Source organism: Elephantulus edwardii, unplaced genomic scaffold (genome assembly GCF_000299155.1).
Source record: "Elephantulus edwardii isolate Elephantulus edwardi_28Jun2011 unplaced genomic scaffold, EleEdw1.0 scaffold00174, whole genome shotgun sequence".
Taxonomy (NCBI): domain Eukaryota; kingdom Metazoa; phylum Chordata; class Mammalia; order Macroscelidea; family Macroscelididae; genus Elephantulus; species Elephantulus edwardii.
The window spans coordinates 1679136-1702245 of record NW_006399924.1 but is presented as its reverse complement, the minus strand read 5'-3'; the positions used below and the strand labels follow the sequence as shown (position 1 = coordinate 1702245).

Here is a 23110-nt window from a genome sequence, read left to right as displayed (position 1 = left end):
GCAGAGAGACACCGTTGCTCTTGAGTACTTTAGAGAGATCCCTAACAGCAGACTTTCCCATCGCAATACGTTTTTTGATTTCCTGGCTGCGGGTGCTAAGAGTGTTGACCGTGGAGCCGAGCAAACTGTAGCTGTGAACAATCTCAATCTCTTCGCCATCCATCCTGATGCTACCAATTGGTCCAGTGGTGAGAATCTTTGTCTTCTTGACATTGAGCCTCAGTCCATAATTTGCTCTGCGAGATCTGCAGCCTACTTACTGTTTGGCGTTTTGTTTTGTTTTAACGGTTTCATCCAGGCTCCTTTGTGCGATTAGATTTGGATGACCCGACAACAACAGACTTCATACAGACAACATATAACACTTAACAGCACACAGAAAGAACAGGAAGAATGCCAACGAGCAACCAAACCAAACCTCGGAACCCTGGGCTTCACTGAGCTTACAGGCTCTGGGCAAGCAGGAGCGACCTGCATTTTTTTCCCCTTTCATCAAACTAGGGGGACAAATCCCCAAATCCTAGAGACCTGGCTAGAAACATCTTTCTGCCGTCTCGCTCGGGCCCCATTCGACATGTCTGTCAGGGGCTCCTGGGCACCATATGGTTCAAACCTTCAAGTACAGGACAGCAACACCAAACATATAGAGAGAAAGAGAAAGAGAGCGCTCGCTTAACTTACCGGCCAGAGATGAAACGCTCAACGTGACAAGAGTTCTTTGGGGGGGGGGAAGCGCTTCAGGGCCAATGCACCAAATGTTCTGCCCACGAAATGCCCCTCAAAGAAATCCAAAAACACGCCTGAAATTTCAAGAGCGTTTATTATATTATTTTGCACGCGTGGAGACTTTTGTCCTTCCTCAGGAAGGTGGTGAAGGAAGAAAGTTTCCCCTCCCACTTGCTTTTATAGCTCTTTTTGAGTGCCCCTGTTAGGGTAGGGGGACTGCAATTTTGGTTGGTGGGTTGACTTTTGATGGACTGGCTACTTTGCCCGCCTTTACTTCTTTTGTGTCACATAGACACTAGTTAATTCCTTACTTTTCAAGGACAGACCAGGTTTTACCCGGGGCACTCGTGTTTGCCCTAAGCCAAGAATTTTTATGGCCTGCTTCTGCCTCTAGTGTTAATGGGGTTTATAAAAAATGGGGTTTCTGCTGTCCCTTCAAGGTACCTTTGCATAGTCAATAAAACACAAATAGATATTACTTTGGAACTCTTAAGCTTTACAGAAATAGTAAAATGGAACAGTGTGATTCCTCCAATTTTATTATTCTCAAAATTGTTTTAAATATTCAGATTCTTTCTTTTCTCAGTAACTTTTACCTTGTCTATATCTAGAAGTCTGGTGGGATTTTAAGCAGAATTATATTAAGGTATAGATTGATTTGGGGAGAATTGACATCTTGATAAACATTTCTATTTATAATGGTTTTCTTTGATTTTATAGTTCCAACACACAGCTCATATATGCTGTGTTTACTTGAATATCTTTTTTGTACATATTTGAATTAGGATTTAATTTTTTTGGTTGTACATTATTAGATCTAACCACTTTTAGTTCAACCTTGGATCCATAATTAACATCCCTGTTACCAGCAGTCAGGAAAACAGGAGATGTATTGCACTGGGAAAGTCTGCAGTTAGGGACTTTTCCAAATTATTGAGGAATAGTGAGGACTTAGATGTGTTTGATTCAGGTCAGAGTCTGATTACTTACTTAATGTGTATCTGAGGGTTGGATATTGAATAAATATGACAGAAGAAGAATTTATGCATTTGATCTGTGTTGTTGGAGAAGAGCACTGAACATCCCATGGACAGCCAGAAGAATAAACAGATATTTCTTGAAAAGGGTGAAGCCTGAATGCTCTTTGGAGGCAAAGATGATGAGGCTTCCCCTCACATACTTAAGACATATTGCTAGGAGGGACTGTTCTTGGAGAGGAACATGATGCTTGGAGAGGTGGAGGGTTTGCAAAGGAGAGGAAGACCCTCAACGGGGTGGATTGACACGATGACTGCTGCAGTGGGCTCTAGTGTCTCAGGAGGTGTGAGGATGGCACAGGATAGGACTGGATTAAAACTTGTTCACAGGGTCACTATGGGCTGAACTTAAATTGATGGTGCCTAACAATAATAACAACAGAACACATTACTAGTAGGTTGTTGTTGTTGTTGTTGTTATGTGCCGTCGAGTCATTTGTGACTCATAGCGACCCTATGTACAACAGCCCTAAACCCTGCTCTATCCTGTGCCAGTCGTACTGCCTCTGTGACTTTAATAAAGAAAGAAATTATGAGAATGTAAAAGATTTCAAAAGGCAACTTGAGAAGACAAATTAAAGTATTCTTATAAAGTGTGCAAGGAGTATTTAAAAAACTAAAAGGGAAGATTTTTCCAAGTATTTATCAAGCTGAAAGTGTTGAAGAAAAAATTTAATCTTCTAATTGCAGTATTAAGTAATTCTATGTACAAATATTGAATGATACAGGAAGCATCAAAAAAAGATGGAAAGAATGCACAGAGTCACGGTACCAAAAAGAATTGGTCAACATGGAGTTACTTAAATAAGTAACATACCAGAAGCCAATGGTATTAAAAGAAGCAGTCCAGGCTATCATCAAAGCCTAGGGACAAAATAAGCCTTCAGAAATTGATGGACTGACAACTAAATGGAGGCTTTCAACTAACAAATTCAGCCATGGACATATCTGAATGGTTTATGCCGAGAAATTTGGAAGACTTCTACCCAGTCAACTAACTGCTTATTTGTAAAAGGTAAAAAACAAAATTCCAAAAGAATGGAAAGTATTGAGTAATATATTAACATCACACAGAAGTAGAATCTTGTGGATGATTAGAAAAAAAATGACTCTAGTTGTACAACAAAAAAACTGCTGGAAATTCCATCTGGATTCAGAAGAAGTAACAAAATGAAGGATATACTTGTTGATGTCAGGTCGATTTTGGCTGGAAGCAGCAATTACTAGAAATATGCTTACTTATGTTTATTGGTTATATAAAGGCATTTGACTGTGTGTATCCTAATAAATTATGGATAACGTTGTGAAGAGTAGGAATTGAAGAACACTTGTTTTCATGAGGAAACTGAACCTGTACATAGACCAAAAAGCAATAATTAAAATAAAACAAAAGAATACTGCATGGTTTAAAATCAGGAAATATGTGCATCATGATAGTATCCTTTCATGTATGCATGCAGTCTGTATGCAGAGTAATTTGTTTGAGAAACTATATGAAAAAGAATATAGCATCAGGATTGGAAGAAAACTCATTACCAACCTAATAAGCACATGACACAATCATGCTTGCTGAAAGTGAAGTGAACTTAAAGTGTTTTTTTTTTATTTGAATATATATTTTTTAAAATTTAGAATGTAGTACTAACACTGTGATGATAAACTGTCACATATTTGCATCAAGCAGCACAGACACCTAAAAGTGTATTGTTTTTCTATAAGTAATTTAAATAGAGTATTATTAATATTTTCTTCTAGCATCAAAGATGATTTGTAGATCCTTTAGATTTTTGGCATTTAATAACATCAAAACTATGGTCTTGTAGTCTGAAGTAAATGCAAAACCATTTTCTTTCTCTTGTGTTAGTTCTTTCAGTCAGATCTCTCTTCTCATATGAGAAATAATTAACAGGGAAGCACTCAATAACTTTCCAGGTCTTATTCTTTATTACAACTGGGAATGAGTTACAGCAGACCATCAGAAACACTGTAGGGTTGCCATCAGAGATCACAGCCATAGACACAAAGTTTCCCTCAGGGGTTCCAAATCAAATGTCTTTGATGTATTACAAATGACTTTGGCAGCAGCCATTGACCTGGATAGCTTTTGAGCCTTGATGGAGGGCACTGCTGTGCTACTGCTCCACAGTCATAGTGAATTTTCTCTTAAGCCAACTGTTATCTTTCAGACCTTCATAAAAACCAACTTCTTTTCCTTTAATTTTCACCTTTGCATGGTTGACATTTGGATGCTGGGTTGAGAAATGGTTTCTCCAGATGATGACATTCTTTACCTCTTTTGCAGCCCCACCAAGTTTAAGAGAAATATGAACCATAGTTTGTTTATGATCCAAAAGAGACAAACAGCTTAAGTTTACCTTGGAGATGGATGGAGCTGACTTTGATGGCGGTCAGACAGTATAAGCTGGATTTTCCATGATTACAACTTTATTCTTGGAATACTTAGCTAAGGCTGCAGTTTGGGATTTGAATATTTTCACTTAGTCTTTCCTTTCCATGTCCTTTCCTCTTGGCATGGACCCCACGAGAACAGCCACATCCAGGTCTTTGAAAGCCAACTTCTTCCCTATCCGTTGAAATGATACCTTTCAGGAGGAGAAGGACACAGTCCTGTAGGACAATCATGATGCTGACCAGGACATTCATCATGGAGGGATATCCAATAGCATAAGAACCAGATCAGGGGCTGGTGTTTACCAAAGATAGTGCCTTTTCCAGTATTGTAAAATAGCAAAGACTAACTGCTCCAGATGCAAGAACTGTTTGGTTCAGATGTGATGGAGAACTATGTGAACAATTTCAGCAACTGCACAACCAGCCTCAGGAAGTCAGGTCTTGAAGTATTTATTCATGCAATTAAAATATAGCACCCCAAAATAAAACAAAATCCTTAAAAGTGGACCATTAAGTAACATCAAGATAAAGGGAGAAAACAGTGAAGTTGTTAATGATTTACTTTTACTTGGATCGCCAGTCAACCCCCCTGTAACCACCAGCCATGAAATCAAATGTCATATTGCATTTGTAAATCTGCTCAAGGACCTTTGTAAAGTATTGAAGAGGAAAGATGTCTGTTTAAAGTCTATGGTATGGATGTCCAGTGTTGAAGAAACACATCCCCAAGCCTAGCCTGTGTTTTTAGTGTTGTATTCCTCCTGCTTCCAGTCCAGTGGATCGAGGTGATCACTGTGAATGAACAGCCCATCTGAACCTAGCCACAGAAGGCTAGAGATAATGTTATCTAGAACCCAGTCAGATGAAGATATGATTCTGTGAGCTAGTGTTTATTGCTGTAACCTGATGACTTGCTCTGGGCTAGGTTTTGCTTGTGGATGCAGATGTTAAAATTGAATAGAAGATTCTTCAGTAAAAGAGATTTGCTTGTCCCCTTAGAGTACTAGTTTGATAGAGATGAGCAAATCAGAAATTGTCTATTTAAAATGAGGATATTAAATCATGTGGCATGAAGTAGCCAGTTTATACTCTTTAACAAATGTAGTTATTAATAAGATAATTGTATACCATCAAGTTGGAACCAATCCATAGCTGACCCTCTGGTGAGTATTCAAAGGCAGTTAATCGCACAGGAGAAGATTGCCCGTCCTTCTCCTGTGGAGCAACTAACTGGTGGTCTTTAACTGCATACCTTCGGAATTGCAGTGCAGCTTCTTGCCACTAGGCCACCAGATGTATCTAAATAAGATAATTGTAAGGCGAATACCTCCTACAATATACATGAATGTAATACAAGGTAAATGATAACTCATAAAAAAAGGCTAAGTTGTACCTCATCCAAGCTGTGGCATTTTAATTTGCTTCATATATGTGTAAAAATTGGACAGTGAATAAGGGAGATCAGAGAAGTGATGCCTGTAAATTGTTATGCTAACAAGAATATTAAATATACCATAAGCCGAGAAAAAACCCAAGCATCAGTCTTTGTAGAAGTGAAACAGTCGTGCTTCTTAGAAGGACGGATAGTTATATTTTATCTTACATATTGTGATCTTGTGATCAGAAGGGGCCAGCACCTCATGAAAAGCAGCATACTTGGAAAAGTAGGTGGAAAGATAGGAAACTCTTCAGCAAGGTGGATTGACACATTTAGGGCAACAGTGACTTTTAAGCACAACAGATTAGGATGGTACAGGGTCAGGCAGGATTAATACATTCTCTTGTACATAGGCTCACTGTGCGTTAGAGCTGACTCAACTGTCCCTAACAATAGCATCAGTAACAAGATGGAAGTTCAGGTATTGTTTTGAAATTGTTTTGAAATGTACGTTTTTAAGGTGGACATTTTAATGCTGTAAGTTCTCATCTTGTCACCTTTCTTAGCAATATCATACAGTTTTTGATATATTTTCAGTAAACTACTCACCACTATAATGTAACATTAAGAATAAGAACCCAAGAACATTTAATTGTGCACATGTAAAATCTTTACCTAGACTGAAAAGCAATTGTCTGAACAGAGCAGAGAAATATTGCATCATTTAAAATCAGGAAATAGGTGCATCATGGTTGTATCCTGTCTCCATACCATTTCAGTCAGCATGCAGAGCAAATAATTAGACTATATGACCAACTGAAATAGCTTGCCTCTGGAAACTCTATGAAATTGGAGAGATGACAAAAGTTATAAAAGTGTTCAGGTCTTTTGTTCATAGGGTCTCTATGAGTTGTCTGTGACTTGATGGCACTTAACAACAACAACAACAACAACAACAACAACAACAGACTATATGAAGAAGATTGAAAAGATTGTGTCATCAAGATCAGAGGAAGACTCATTAACAACCTGCATTATATAAATGACACAACCTTGCTTGCAGAAAAGTGAAGAAGACTTAAAGCCTTTGCTGAAGAATATCAAAGACTATGCAGCCTTCATTATGGTTACTTCTCATCATCAAGAAAACAGAATCCTCACTACTGGACAGGCCTGAAACTGTTAATGATTTCATCTTGCTTGGAGCCACAATCAACGTCCATAGTAGCATTAATTAAGAAATAAACAACAGTGTGGAAAATCTGATATCAAAATCCCTCCAGGTGTTAAAGAACAAGAATGTCAATTTAAGGACTTAAGATGTGCTTGAAAAATGAATGACCTTTTCAGTTGCTTTCTATGCATCTAAAAGTTGAACAATGAATAAGGAAGACCAAAGAAAAATTGATGCCTGTGAATTGTGTTGGTGAAGATTGTGAAATAGCTCATAGACTGCTAAAAGAATAAGCAAATCTGACTTGGAGAAGGTACAACCAGGGTACTCTTTAGGGCGTGGTTGGCGAAATGTCGTCTCTCACATGCTTTGAGCATGTTCTAGGAGGGACCAGTCCTTGGAAAAAGACATCATGTTTGGAATGATGGAGAGCCAGAGAAAGTGAGGAAGACTGCCAACAAAATGGACTGATACCATGACTACAGCAGTGGGCTTAAGCATGGTTAGAGATAGTGAGGATGGCACAGGATAGGACATAGTTCATATCTGTTGTTCATAGGGTTACTATGACTTCATGGCCCTTTGCAACAGCAACAATATACCTTCCAGTGACCTTTTTATTAGCAGCCTAGTTTTTTTTTTAATAGCTCCAATAGGGCTCCCTCTTTTTCAGTTATTTTCTAATTTTACTTGAGATTTCTTTAAATCTTGGATTAAGAAAAGAGTACTTAATTTCCACATTTGGAGACTGTCCTGTTAGGTTTTTCTTACTCTAGTTTATTTACAGTATAATAAAAAGTACTTTGACTTTATTTTTAAATTACTACAATGTCTTTGACTTTGTTAATAAAATAAATTTTAGTGCATGTGCATTTGAAAAGAACCTGTTGAATAAATTTTAATTTATTTAAAAATATATTCCTTTACCCAATTAAGCATAAGTGTAATAGCATCAGTAAAGTGCTCATCTGATTAAGTTCTCAAATTATATTGGAGTTTTTCATATTGGGCTTCCCTTTTCCTTGAGGATGCTTCACATTTCCCTGTTTATTATATGTGGAGTAATTTTGGATTATATTCAGGACATTGTGGAGGCTATTTTTATAGAGTAATGATACTATTTTAGCAAAAATTACTTAGCTTCAAAAACAAATTTTATTTCTTCTGTACATAATATATCACATCTCAGTTTAGTTCTCTGAGCATCAGTTACCCTGCTTTGCATTGGTATCATGATTGTAGTTTATAGGTAAGTTTTAAGTCTGCATAGTGTTTATGTAAAGAATTAGGAGACCATTCTCTCTAGTCTCTATTTTAAAAAAAATTTTATTTTATTATGTTTTGTGTATACTGTCAAATCAGATCTGACTGTACAGGAGAAAATTGCCCCTCCTTCTCCTGCAGAGCATCCGGTGGATTCGAACCATGTACCTCTGGGATTGCAGTGCAGCTTTTTGCCATTAGGCCACCAGAGCTCCCTTCTCTAGTCTCTATTAATTCTCTTATTATTCTTGCAGTTGGCTTCAGGACTTCTTTCCTTGGTTTCCCCAGCCAAAAAGATAGTGCTTAATGCCGCTTTAATTTACAAGTAACACACTTTTGAGTAATGGCATTGTAAAGGTGCTCAGATCGGGTTTTACAGAGTGAAACTATAGCCAATATAGAAACTGAATGGATATTACTGTATTCTGTTAAAACTTGCCTTATGGAAGCAGTCAGTGGACCGAGTTTGGGCTGTGGACTATAGTTTGTTCATCCTTGGTCTAGAACATTGGTTTAAATGTTTGACATCTTATTTAAACCAGTATTGACATAGTGAGACCATCCTGAGGGAATGAGATAATTAAAAACCATTTAATAGGAAGAATGATAATAAGAATTAGGGATTTTATGATATTTAAGGGACCACTTATGGAGTGAATATAGAGGGATGTTGCCCTTGGATTTGTTCACCAAGTTGTGCCAAGAAATTTGGAGAACAGCTACCTGGCCAACTGACTGGAAGAGATCCATAACTGTTCCCATTTCAATAAAAGGTGACTTGACAGAATATGGAAATTATATAACAGTTATCACTGATGTCACATGCAAATAAAATCCTATTGAAGATTATCCATAAAGGACTGGAACAGTACATCAACAGAGAACCAGAAACACGGGCCAGGTTTAGAAGAGGCTGTGGCACCAGAGACATTATAGCCAATGTCAGAAGGATCTTGACAGAAAGTAGAGTACCAGAGGAATGTCTATCTCTGTTTAATTGTCTGTGCAAAGGCATTTGACTATGTAGATCACAAGTTGTGGATAACCTTAAGAAGAATGGGAACCCCAGAACACTTGATTGTGCTCTTGCAAAATCTATATTTGGGCCAGGAAGCAGTTGTCAGAACCGAGCAAGGAATCACTGCATTGTTCAAAATCAGGAAGAGTGTGTCAGGGATGTGTCTTGTCACCATACCTTTTCAATCTATATGCAAAACAGACCATTCAGGAGGCTGAACTTTATGAAGGGGAATGTGGCATCAGGATTGGAGGAAGACTAATCAACAACCTGCATTGTGCAGATGACAATACCTTGCTTGCCAAAACAGGGGAGGACCTGAAGTGTTTGCTGTAGAAGGTCAAGGACTATAGTCTTCAAATTGGATTGAAGCTCAACATCAAGAAGACGAAGATTCTCACCACTGCCCCCACTGGCAGCATCATGATAGATGGAGAAGAGATTGAGACTATTAACAATTTCATCTTGCTCACATCCACAATCACAACTCAAAAAAATAAAAAAAAAATCTAAAGACATTGCACTGGGGAACACTGCTGTCAGGGACCTCTCCCAAGTGCTAAAACCCAACAATGTCTGTCTGGGGATTAAGGTGCGCCTGATTCAAGTGATGGCCTTCTCAGTTACTTGCTATGCATCAGAAAGCTGGACAATGATTAGGGATAATAGAAGAAGAATCAATGCCTTTGAGTTGTGGTGCTGGAGCAGAGTATTGAACATACTATGGGCCACCAAGAGAATAAACTGATCTGTCCTGTAAAGGGTGAAACTAGGCTGTTCGTTGGAGGCAAAGATTTTGAAGCTCCGTCTGACATACTTTGGGCATGTGGCCAGGAGGAACCAGTCCTTGGAGAAGGACATCATGCATGGAAGGGTGGAGGGACAGAGCAGGAGAGGAAGACCCTCGATGAGATGGATAGACAAAGTAACTAGAAATATGGGTTTATGTGTGTCAGAGAGAGTGAAGACTGGCTCCAGATAGGGCAGAGTTCAGAGCTATTATACGTAGTGTCACTATGAGTGATGGCACATAACAGCAACAACAACATGTGCAGTAGGAGTTAGACTTCTCTGATTAATAAGGCAGAACAAGAGCCATTGTATGTAAATAAGGAATATTTTAGTTCAATATTAGACTATATAGGAATGAGAGATTACCTACTTGCTAATAATTTTAAATGATTAAGGTATGAGGTTTGAATTCTGTGATATATTACATTTCAAATAAATTCTGTTCTTTAAATAAGTTAACAGTTTGAAAGTTCTTACTATTTTGTTCATTCTCAACCATCACTTTTAGTTTTAAGTAAATCTAGTATAGACTTAATTTCTCTTGCAGAAAATTAGCCATCTAAGAAATTCATAGTTTTTCTGAACACAAAATTTGGACAGCTTGACTTTTGTTAAAAATATATATTTATGCTTTGACTGTAAAGATTTATTGATATTTTTGAATAGGCAGAAAACCAAAAGCTTTTAGATGATAAGAAACAATTTGAGGAGATGGCTGAAGAATTAAAAGGAACAAAACAAGAATTAAGTGTTCGTCTTCAAATCAGAGAGGTATGCTTAGGGGTAAATTTTTTTATAAGATATCTGTTAGCATACAGATTTAATAAATATGGTGCAGCTATTTAACTTGTAAAAGAATTATTCATAAAATTAATTTTATAGTATCTTATCCTAATGTATTTAATATTTTAAAGGTTTATTTACATTATTGCTTGCCCAGATTACCTCCATAGTTTAATGTGTGATAAAAGTATTTAAAATATAACTTTAAGAAATTAAAAAAAATATAACTTTAAAGTTTGTAATAATTACATTGTCATGTCATATGTATTAGCACATTTCATATTTAGCTTTATTAAATTAGGCTTTTAGATAATAATGCTTTGATAATACTCATAGTTTTAGATTGTATTTATTTTGAAGAATTCAGAATTCTTGTTGTTACTAGTAGGTGCCATTGAGTTAAGTAGGAATCATATCTACACTGTGAAGGACAGATATGAACCCTATCCTGTCCTGTGCTCTCATCAACAAACATCTGTAACATATTTGAACCCATTGTTACAATCTCTGTGTCATTCCATCTCACTGAGAATCTTCCCCTTTTATAGTGACCCTCAACCTTTGCAAATCTCTTTCCAGGGATTATTGTTGTTGTTCGGTACAGTGGAGTTGGAATCTCCCAGAGCAGAGGCCATAAATCTACTGGGAGGAGCTTGTCCGTCTTTCTCTTGTGGAGAAAGCTTATAGAATTGAACTATGCACCTTTGGGATTACAGTGTAGCTTCTTACCAACAAGCCATAGCCCCTCCTAATGGTGAAACTCCAGCTCAAATCTGGGAATGTTGTAAGGTGGGGCCAATCCTTGGAGAAGGTTATGCTTGGAAAGGTAGATGGCCATTGTGTAAGAGAGGAAGACCATCACCAAGATGGATTGACATAGTCACTGGGAAAATAAACCTCAGATATGTTGGAGATGGTGAGGATGATACAGGATACTGCATCATTCAGAGTTGTTGTTCATAGGGGTCACTATAAATTATAGTAAACTTGATAACAAAAACAGCATGCTCAAAGTATGTGAGATGAAACTTTGCCATCATTGCCTTTAAAGAGCACTCTGGTGTACTTTCTCCAAGGCATATGGCAGTCCATGGGGTATTCAGTACTCTTTTCTAGCACCTTACCTCAAAGGCATCAGTTCTTTTTCCATCATCCTTATTCACTGTCCCTTTGTGACTGAGATACTTCACTCAGCATAATGTCCTCCAGGGTCACCCATTTTGAATAATATTCCATGAATTCCTTGTTTTTCAATAAAGCATAGTATTCCATTGTGTATACCACAGCTTCTCGATCCATTAGTTTGTTGATGGGCACTTAGGTTGTTTCCATCTCCTTACTATTGTGAACAAAGCCATGATAAACATGGGTGTGCATATATATCTGCTTGAATGTCAGTTATGGTTTCTTTGGAGTATATTCCCAGTAGTGGAATTGCTGGGTCAAATGGTATCTCTATTTGCAACTTTTTGAAAAAGCATCATACTGCCTTCCACAGGGGTTGCACCATTTTACATTTCCACCAACAGTGAATAAGGCTTCCAGTTTCTCCACAACCTCGCCAGCATTTGTTGCTTGCTGTTCTGTTAAATTTTACTATTTTTACTGGGGTGACATGAATCTCATAGTTGTTTTGATTTGCATCTCTCTTAGAGCTAGGGATTTTGAACATTTCTTTGTGAGCTTGTTGGCCATCTGAATGTCTTCTATGGTGAAGTGTCTGTTCATGTTCTGTGCCCATTTTTCAATTGGATTGTTTATCTTGTTGTGGTCCTCAAGTATTTTATAAATTCTATATATAAGTCCCTTGTCTGACATGTCATTACCAAATACTTTTCCCCAGTCTGTGGCTTCCCTTTTTACCCTGTTGGAGAAGTTTTTGGATGTGCCTAGGGATTTGATTCTTAGAAGGTCCCATTTATCTATTTTATCTTCTCCTGATTGTAGATCTTCCTCTGATTTTGATGCTACATGTTTTTTCATAGAGCCCAGCTTTTTAGAGCTCAGTGTACAGCTTGAATAGAAATGGATAAATAGTAAAGCACTGATACATACCTTTCCTGATTTTAAACCATGCCGTTTTCCCTGGCTCTGTTTGAACATAAGCTGCTTGGTCTAGATATGGGTTTCCTTTTTTCCCCTTTTCTTTTCTTGTGTGTACTGTCGAGTTGGGTCTGACTGACACAGGTGGAGATTGTCCCTCCTTCTCCAGCGGAGCGTCTGGTGGATTCGAACTGTGTACCTTTGTGATTACAGTGCAGCTTCTTGGCTACTAGGCTACCAGAGCTCCCTTAGAAATAGATTTCTTATGAGCATAATTAAGTGTTTTGAGATTTTCATTCTTCTCAATGTTAATCATAGTTTGTTATGAGCTACAAAATCAAAATGCCTTTGCATAGTCAATAAAATACAAATAGACATTCTTCTGATATTCTCTGCTTTGTACCAAGTTCCATCTAACATCAACAGTGATACCCCTGGTGTCCTGACTTCTTCTAAACCAAGCTTGAACTTATGGTAGTTCTCTTATCAATGTACTATTCTAGCTGTTTTTAAATGATATTCAGAGTATTTTGTTTGCATATTATGATATTGTTTGATAATTTCCTTGTTACATTCAATCACCTTTTTTGGGAATGAGAACAAACACAGATCTTTTTCAGTCAGGTGGTCAGATAGCTGTCTTCCAAATTTTCAGGCAAAAGATGGTGAGCACATATAAGACTGTATCTGCTGAAACATGTCAAATAGTGTCACATCTATTCTTGGGGCCTTATTTTTTGACAATGCCTTCACATAAGCTTGAGTGTCTTCCTTCATTACCACTGACTCCTTATGATGTTCTATATCCTGAAATATTTCCATGTTGACCAATTAATTTTTGTAGTGAGTTCATGCATTCTCTCCATCTTCATTTGATGCTTTCTGATCATTCAGGATTTTGCCCTAGTATTTCTCAGTATTACAACTTAAGGATTGATTTTCTTTTAACTTGAGAAATGCTGAGTGAGTTCTTCCCTTTTTATTTTCAAGTCAGGTATTTGCACATATTGTTATAAAAATGCTTTTTCTTCTCAAGTTGCTTTGTTAATATTCTGTTCATCTTTTGTACTTCAGCATCTCTTCTCTTTGTTTTGGCTTCTTGAAGTTCTAGTATAATTTTCAGAATCTTTAGGTATCCATTTCGATCTTTTCTTTCTCCTCTGATTTTGTATTGAACTTTTTTCTCTCCATGGATTATATCCTTGATGTCATTTCACTGCTCAACAGTTCTTTGATTAGTAGTGCTTAAGAGGATTTTTAAATTCAGGTGAGATAGATTCAAGTTTGTATAAAAGGAATCCCTGGAGTATTACAACTCTTTTTTTAATAGTAGGAGTAATTTAACATAAAGCATGCTACTTGATCTAATTATATATGTCTTATTAATTTGAAATTAATTGTATGTCATAATTTACAAAAACATTTCATTATATGTAAATAAAATGTTATTGGCTAAGCTTGAGAATATCAAAATGCAATTTATATTGCACCTTCCAGTGTTCATTTAAAAATTATGAGGGTTATGACATGAAATCTATTAGTTTAAAATATTTTGCCTGTTCTTACCATGTTTGCCAAGTATATGATTACATAGTATCACCATATCTTTTAAATGAAAACATTTGAAAAACATTTGTCATGTTTATATACCTTTATTTTATAGAAAGAAGTACATGATTTGGAAATACAATTGAATACTTTTGCGACAAGTGAAAAACATTATATAAAGCAGGTTAAAGATCTCAACACTGAACTTGAAAATGAGAAGTATGTTTTTCATTTATATATGAATTATTTATTACATTCTTAAGCTTTTTGATAGTAAATAACACATTGTAAGTTGTGCTTAATGTTTATTTGATTTGACTTAAGATGGTATTTTATTATTTTTTTTTAAATTTTATTATTATTAATTTTAATGAAAATTTACAGACTTTGGATTTCCATTCATTCATTGTTGCACTTTTCTCTCTGCCCATCCCTCTCCTCCAGTTTGTTCTTCTCTTTGAAAAGTTAAAGAAAAATTCTTTCATTGTTATATAATCCCTCCCCCTAAGTCCACTCCATTATTCAGCCTTCGCTCTGGACTCCTGTCAGGACACTAATACCTAATATGTATACCTTTTAAACAGTTCTCTCACTCATCTGTTTCAATGCAGTATACAAAATTTATCCCATCTTTCTCAGTCTCCCCCCACTCCCTATGTCGGTTCTCTTTTGGAACAGTGGCATTATGCTATATTTGTCTTTTGTGACTGAGATATTTCACCCAGAATAATGTCCTTAGGGTCACCCATTTTGTGTAATATTTCATGAGTTCCTTGTTTTTCAATGCCGCATAATATTCCCGTGTGAATATACCACAGCTTCTCTATCCATTTGTTTGTTGATGGGCACTTGGGTTGTTTCCATCTCTTTGTTATTGTGAACAAAGCAGCAATAAACATGGGTGTGCAGATATCTGTTTGGGTGGCAGTAATGGATATTTTATTCTTAAAGACAAATAATTTATCATTTAAAGAGTACATCTCATTTAAACAGTGCATCTAAAAGTTGAGAACTGCTTTAAATGGCCAATATATTATTTTTCTTGGAGATAATTATTTTCCAATAAAAAAAATAATAATTTGCTGTTATAACTAATGATTTTGGTTGTTCTGCTAAGTTACTTCATGTGTGTTGCGTTGTGTACCAACCCATAGGTGACTCTCCATATGGTTTTCAGAGGCAGTTAATTGCATAGGAATAGATTGCCCATCCTTCTCCCATGGAGCAACTAGTGGCCTCAGACCATGTACCTTTAGGATTGCAGCACAGCTGCTTGTCACTGTGCAACCAGAGCTCCCTGTTTTATACATCTTGGTTGTTGTTATGTGCTGCCGAATCAGAAACGATGCATAGATGATCCTCCAGTGGTTTTTTTAGAAGCAATAAATTGCTTCAGGGGAGATTCCCCATCCTTCTCTAATGTAGTGGGTGACTTTGGGATTGCAGTACATCTTCTTACCAGTAGGCCACTTGAGCTTTCAAGTCTTTATCTACTAATCAAAATAATTTTCAGGGAGTAGGTGAATTAATATGAATGGACTTATTGATTGAATGTACTTTTCCATAAATTTACGGTATTGTTGGCATATTGCTTTTCACCCTTCTATTGTGTAATGAAAAACTTTATCTTTTTTTTTTGAGAAAATTTCCATTTCGGTAAGTAGGAAGAGGTAATAGGTACTTTTGAAAAGACTCCAATGAGACAGCCATTCCTTTGCCTGTTGACTAAAACAATAGCAAGTGACAATGTCTCTTTCATTGTGAAGAATCTAGGACCTCAATAAAAGCAAGTTAAGTATTGTGAACAAAGATGAAACCTAGTTTCACTTATTTTTCACTAACAACCTAAATTTTAAAAAAAGACAAATTTAAAGAATTTATGAAATAAAAGAGTTGAGGTCAGAATGCAAAAAAAAAAAAAAAGAATAGTTCATTCCTCCTGTACTTCTTTAATCAAATGGTCAGAACTTTGGAACTATTTATAAGAGATAATCTGTTGGATTATCATTATATGTTGGAATATCATTGATTTCACATGCAAGCAAGATTCTACTGAAGATTATCCAAAAACAAATGGAACAGCACATCAGCAGAGAACTGCCAGAAGAAGTCCGGGCTGGGTTTAGAAGGGGTCGTGGTACTAGGGATATTGTAGATGGATCTTAGCTGAAAACAGGGAATACCAGAAGAATGTCTATCTGTATTTCATTGATTATGCAAAGGTGTTTGATTGTGTGGATCATGACACACTGTGGCTGACTCTGAGAAGAATGGGAATCCCAGAACACTTGATCATTCTAATGCGAAACCTATACTTAGACCAAGAGGCAGTCATCAGAATGGAGCAAGGCAACACGACATGGTTCAAAATTGGGAAAGGTGTGCACCAGGGATGTGTCCTATCTCCATACCTTTTTAACCTGTATGCAGAGCAGATTATCTGAGAGGCTGGGCTCTATGAGGAGAAGTGTAGAGTCAGGATTGGTGGAAGATCTATCAACAATCTGTGTTGTGCAGATGACACAACCCTGCTTGCTGAAACTGAGGAGGACCTGAAACGCTTGCTGCAGAGGATCAAGGACTGCAGCCTTCAGTATGGATTGAGGCTCAATGTCAAGATGACAAAGATTCTCAGCACTGGACCAATTGGCACAATCAGGATGGATGGTGAAGAGATTGAGATTCTCAACAACTTTAGTCTGCTTGGCTCTACGGTCAACACTCTTGGCACCAGTAGCCAGAAAATAAAAAAAATGTATTGATATGGGAAAGTCTGCTATTAGGGACCTCTCCAAAGTACTGAAGAACAATGGTGTCACTCTGGAGACTAAGGTGTGTCTGATACAGGCCATGGTCTTTGCAATCACTTGTTATGCATCAGAGAGTTGGACAATGAATAGGAAGGACAGAAGGAGAATTGATGCCCTTGAGCTGTGGTTCTGGAGAAGAGTATTGAATGTACCATGGACTGCCAAGAAAACAAACAGATTTATTCTAGAGAAGGTTAAACCAAGCTGCTCCTTGGAGGCAAGTATTCTGAGGCTTTGTCTGATATGCTTTGGACATGTTGTAAGGAGAGACAGGTCCTTGGAAAGGGGCATCATGCTTGGGAGGGTGGAGGGAGGCCACAAGAGGGGAAGACCCTCTATGAGGTGGATTGATTCAGTGACTGGGGTAGTCAGGATGGGTGTGTTAGAGGTAGTGCAGTTGGCACGGGGTAGAGCAGAGTTTAGGGCTGTTGTGCATAGGGTAGCTATGAGTCGCAAGTGACTCGGTGGCACATAACAACAACAACAACAACAATCTGTTGGAGAGAAAAAAATGATATAAATAAAAGAATGTAATCTTAAAAATTTTGGAAAAAGTATGGTTGTTGAGGGTATGAAGATGTACAAGAAAATAGACAATCTAGTATTTTAGAATGAGATATTTCAAGTATGTGTACAATGGAATGATGAATCAGCATATGTTTTTTTCCCAGCCTTAGAACATACCTAATGACCACTTTTGTTTTAGCTATACCTTCATGTGTTTTTATCATTTCCCCTCAGCTTTAAATTTGAAAAGTCATTTACTAGGATTATGTGCTTATTTTGTGTGACTTGTTTTTAAAAATACAGGCTAAAGAATTCTCAACTAACTGCAAGTTGTGATAAGCTTTCATTGGAGAACAAAGAGCTAACACAAGAAACAAGTGATGTGACCCTACAACTCAAAAAACTGCAAGAAGATATTAATGTAAGTTGAGAAAGAAAGTGCCAGTAACTTAGCTTTCTGTAAAGTTAGAAAGTAAGATCTTTTTAGCTTTGAAGATCTGATTTGTCATAGAGGGGATACTTTATTTTAACAGAAACTACACAATTACTTTAAATGGTAATAATGGATTACAGAACATAGGCATACATTATTTTAAGTTAATTTTTTTCTCTTTTTTTCCTTTTTTTATTGGGAAAAACATATTGGGGGTACAAGGAGGTAAGGGTTGGGGGCAGAAGGGTGAGGATGGGCCAGGATACAGTTGCAGAGCTGCACAGTTTGGTCGGTAGGGGGAGCAGGTAAAGGAAATGATGAGGGTCCAGTGGGGACCAGATGCTACAGAGGAATGACAAGCATTTTCCAATGGTAATTAAACCAACTGTCTTATTGATTTGGGAATTGGATGCCGACTCTCTGGCTTCTTCATGCTGAACAGGGGCGTAGATGTAAAGGGGGAAATGGAGGATGCTTTATCACCTTACTGGTGGTCTTGTGTTAAAGCTGCTTGCCTTCTTGCTCTGTTAGAAGAGATTTTCCTGTCATTTGCTCCCCTCTGGACTGCAAAGTGTTTTCCCAGGTGGGTCCAGTGGAGATGGCTGGTTGAACCCAGAGGCTCCATCCTCTTTTGCTTCCTTAACTGTCAGTCGTATTTCCTTTGTCACTGGCACTGGGTTCAGGGTCAATTCTGGAGTAAAACTCAGTGTTAAGTTTACCTATAGGAAAGGGAGCAAACCCATTTCTCCTTAGGAATCCTTGAATTCCTGTTGTTGAGCCTCAATCTTCACTGAGGGCCAGTCATCAACTGTTTAAGTGTTCAATTTTCAATAAGCCAAAGTCTGTGGAAAGCCATAATGGCCCTCCTTTAAGTGGTTCGCTGCTCCCACAGCTCACCACGCTGTCTCTGCCTCTGCCGCCATCTTGGATCTCCCCGATAGGTTAATTTTTATAAAGAAATTTTTCAACAGTTATTTATTGATGTTATCATATAAAGACACTGTTAAGTACATAATGATGAATCCCTTCCTCTTTAGTAATTTGCGATTTACTAGGAAGAGTAATAAATAATCAAATAAGGTAAACAAAATTTGATATGTTTTATGTTACTAGAGTTCACAAGGTCATTTTCGTCTGATAAGGCTTAAGGAAGAATATAACATTGTTTTTGGTCTTAATAGATGAATTAATAAATTAATAGGTAACAATGGATCAAAAACTTTCTTGAAGCCCAACAGTATGAAAATGGGATACAAGGTTAAAAGTATCGCTGGGAAACAGCAAGTAAGACTTGTTTGAGTCCAGTGGAAGTTTATAAGTTAACTAGCACATTCTCTTGTGTGCAATTAAATGGATTTCATGCTGACAGTTACTTGCTTTAAAAATTAGTTTCACTTTTATTTTGAGCAAACAATATAATCAATATAAATAACATTGATTATTTCTTTAGAATAACAAAAAGCAAGAAGAAAAGATGTTGAAACAAATAGAAAATTTGGAAGAAACAGAAATACGATTAAGGCAAGATTAATGAGAGTTGGTTTTAAAAAATTTATTGCTTTTTTCTATTGATTTAAATTAAATTTAAGTCTAATATAGTATAAAGTAAAAACATTAGATTTAAATTATGCTTTTGGAATTATGCTTAAAAATATATCTATTGAATATTTAATATTGAAACAATAGAAATTATTAGGCATAAAATATTGTAAAATTTTTAATTCTTTAATAGTACCAAGATAGTACAACACCTTTATTACACATAATTTAGAATACAAATGAAAGAAAATGTATCACATATAATCACATCATCTATTTAATATTGGAATATTTATACTATTTTTAAAGGGAATATTTTATCTTTACTGTAACCCAGTGCTTAGCACATGATTTTTTAGTAGACTGACTCATAGTGACCCCATGAACAATAGATCTGAACCTTACCCTCTGGCACCATCTTTACCATCTCTGATATGCTTGAATTCACCAGTAAAGTTACTGTGTCAAGCCATTTTATTGAGAATATTTCTTTCTTTCTCTACCACTCAACATTTCCCAGAAAAATATATTTTTTTATTTGAAAAATATATTTTTAAAAAAGCATTTATTTGTTTACAAAGTTTGTGTATTTTGTGTTTCACCCTAGTTTTCATTCACGCTGTGTTTCACACAATAATTCTTTTTTTCAAGAACTAGTCCTTCTAAAAAAAAATAAGTCAGTTGGAGTTTCACCATCCAGATCTCTTATGGAAAACCCTGGTTGCACTTTCTCTAAGTCAGATTTGTTTATTTATTTGGAAGTCCATGGAGTATTCAGTACTCTGTTCCCAAACCACAATCTGTAGACATTGATTCTTCTGACATCCTTATTCATTATCCAGCCTACAAATGCATACAAAGCTATTGAACATACCATGGCTTAGATTAGACTCACCTTAGGCTTTTAAACAGACATTCTTGTTCTTTTTTTAAAAAAAAATTAAGTTTTTTAAATTATTGGGGTTTTTTTTTAGATTTCTTATGCATGTACCATCAAATCAGATCTGACTGGAACTAGAGGAGATTGTCCCTTCTTCTCCAGCAAAGCATCTGGTGAATTTGAACCACATACCTCTGGGATTGCAGTGCAGCTTACATTCTTGTTCTTTAGCACTTATAAAAGACCCTTGACAGCAGACTTTCCAAATGCAAATAAATATTTTGATTTCTTGATTTCTGTTATTATGGGTGTTGATTTACAATGCCACAGTTTTTTCTCCATCATGATATTGCCTGTCCAATAGAAGAGATTTTAGTTTCTTTGGTCTAGAGATATAATCCATTTTGAAAGCTATAGCCTTTGTTCTTCTTCAGCAAGTGCTTTAAGTCCTCTTTACAAGCAAGGTTATGTAATCTGCATAGTACAAATTGTTAATGAGTCATCCTCCAATCCTGATCAATATAGTCCAGTTTCTTGAATGAGTTGCTTAACCTAAAGATTGAATTGTGTTGTTATGTGATGTCAAGTCGACTAAGACTCATAGCAACCCTATGAACAATGGATTTGGACTCTGTGCCCCTGTCCTGTGCCATCCTCATCATTCCTGATAAACTTGAGTCCACTGCTGCAGGTCTTGTGTCAGTCCATCTTGTTGAGGATCTTCCTCTTTTTTTCTGACCCTCCATCTTTCCAAACATGATGCCCTTGTCAAAGGACTGGAGCTCCTATCAATATGCCCAAAGCATGTGAGATGAAGTTTCACTATTCTTACCACCAAGGAGCACCCTGGTTTCACTTGCTCCAAGATGTGTTCTTTTTTTGGCCATTCCTGGAATATCTGGCACCACAGCTCAAAAGTATCAATTCTTCTTCTGTCAGCTTTATTCATTGTCCAACTTTCAGATGCATAGAAAGTAATTGGAAAGATCATGACTTGAATTAGGTGCACCTTAGTCTTTTAAGTTGACATCTGTCCTATACAGATTGAGTAAGTATGGAGAAAAGATACAATCCTGACATACAGTTTTCCTTACCTTAAACTTTGCAGTGTTCCCTTGCTCTGCTCAAGTATTTCTTGGCTTTTGCATAGGTTTCACACACAAGCACTTAAGTGTTCAGGGATTCCTATTCTTAATTTATTCATCATTTATTATAATCCACACAGTCAGATACTCTTACATCACCAATAAAACACCAATAAACATCCTTCTGATATTCCCTGCTTTCAGCCAAGATTCATTTAACATCAGCAGTGATATTTCTTCTTCCACAGCCTCTTCTGAATTCAGCTTAAATTTTTTTGCATTTCTGTGTCAATGTACTCTTCCATCCATTTTCAATAATCTTCAGCAAGACTTTACTTGAATATTAGTAATATTGTTTGATAATTTCCATATTCTGTCAGAGCACCCCCTTTTTTTAAAAATGGGAACAGATATTGATACCTTCCAGTCAATTAGCCAGATAGCTGTCTTCCAAATTCTGGGCATAGACAAGTGAGCACGTCTAGGGCTGCATTTGTTTATTGAAACATGTCAATTGGTATTAACATCAATTCCAGGTAACGTACTTTTTTGCCAGTACTTTCAGTGAAGTTTGGACTTCTTTCTTCATTACCAGTGGTTCTTGATCATCTGTGTTTTTTTCTGAAATTTGGTGTAGATGATTTATTATCCAGGAAGAATGCAAAAGGTCATTACAAAGATGGAGGAGGAAGAAAAGACCAAGGTGAATGTTATATGAGACTCTGAATATTGCATTAGAGCACCAAGAAGCTATAGCAAAGGGGAGAAATCAAGAAATTAAGGAGCTGAACAGAAGATTTCAAAGGGCAGCGTGATAATACAAAGCTAAGTACTGTAATGTGCAAAGAGCTGGAGTCATAAAATCAAAAGGCCTGAACTCGCTTGATATTTCTTAAGTTGAAAGAACTGAAGAACAAATTCAAGCCCCAAGTTGCAATACTGAAGGATGGTTTGGGTGGAATATTAAATGATCCAGGAAGCATTAAAAGGATATGCAAGGAGTATTCAAAGTCACTGTACCAAAAAGAATTGGCTGACACAGAAGAATTTCATGAAATAGCATATGATCAATAGGCAATAGTGTTGAAGGAGTAAGTTCAACCTGCTCTGAAGGAATAGGTAAAAAACAAGGTCCCAGGAATTGATGACACATTAATTGACATATTTCAACAAACACATGCTGCCCTGGATGGGCTAACCGAGTTGTGCCAGGAAATCTGGAAGAAAACTACCTGGCCAAATGACTAGAAGAGATCCATATTTATTACTTTCCCTAAAAATGGTGATCTGACAGAATGGAAATTATCAAACAATATCATTAATATCACATACAAGCAAAATCCTGCTGAAGATTATCCGAAACCGACTTTGAACAGTACATTAATAGAGAATCACCAGAAATACAAGCTTGTTTTAGAAGAGGCTGTGGTACTAGATACATTATCACCGGTGACAGATGGATATTGGCTGAAAACAAAGAGTCCAGAGGAGCATCTGTGTGTGCTTCATTCACTATGCAAAGGTGTTTGACTGTGTAGATCACAACAAACTGTGGCTAACCTTGAGAAGAATGAGAATCTCAGAACACTTGATTGTGCTCACACGAAAACTATACTTGGTCCAGGAGGCAGTTGTCAGAACAGAACAAGGTTCAAAATAAGGAAAGGAGTGTGTCAGGGATA

The 23110-nt window shown here is 36.7% G+C and overlaps 1 protein-coding gene and 1 pseudogene across 1 annotated transcript in view; one reads left to right on the top strand and one right to left on the bottom strand.

Moving 5' to 3' along the window:
• Nucleotides 1-23110, top strand: part of SYCP1 (synaptonemal complex protein 1) — a 241559-nt gene that overhangs the window by 98337 nt on the left and 120112 nt on the right. The window contains exons 16-19 of the mRNA XM_006895723.1: nucleotides 10467-10571; nucleotides 14290-14393; nucleotides 17795-17912; nucleotides 19375-19445. Coding sequence (XP_006895785.1) covers nucleotides 10467-10571; nucleotides 14290-14393; nucleotides 17795-17912; nucleotides 19375-19445 — 398 coding nt within the window. The remainder of the gene's footprint in view (nucleotides 1-10466; nucleotides 10572-14289; nucleotides 14394-17794; nucleotides 17913-19374; nucleotides 19446-23110) is intronic.
• On the bottom strand, nucleotides 3502-10289 carry LOC102871010 (annotated as a pseudogene).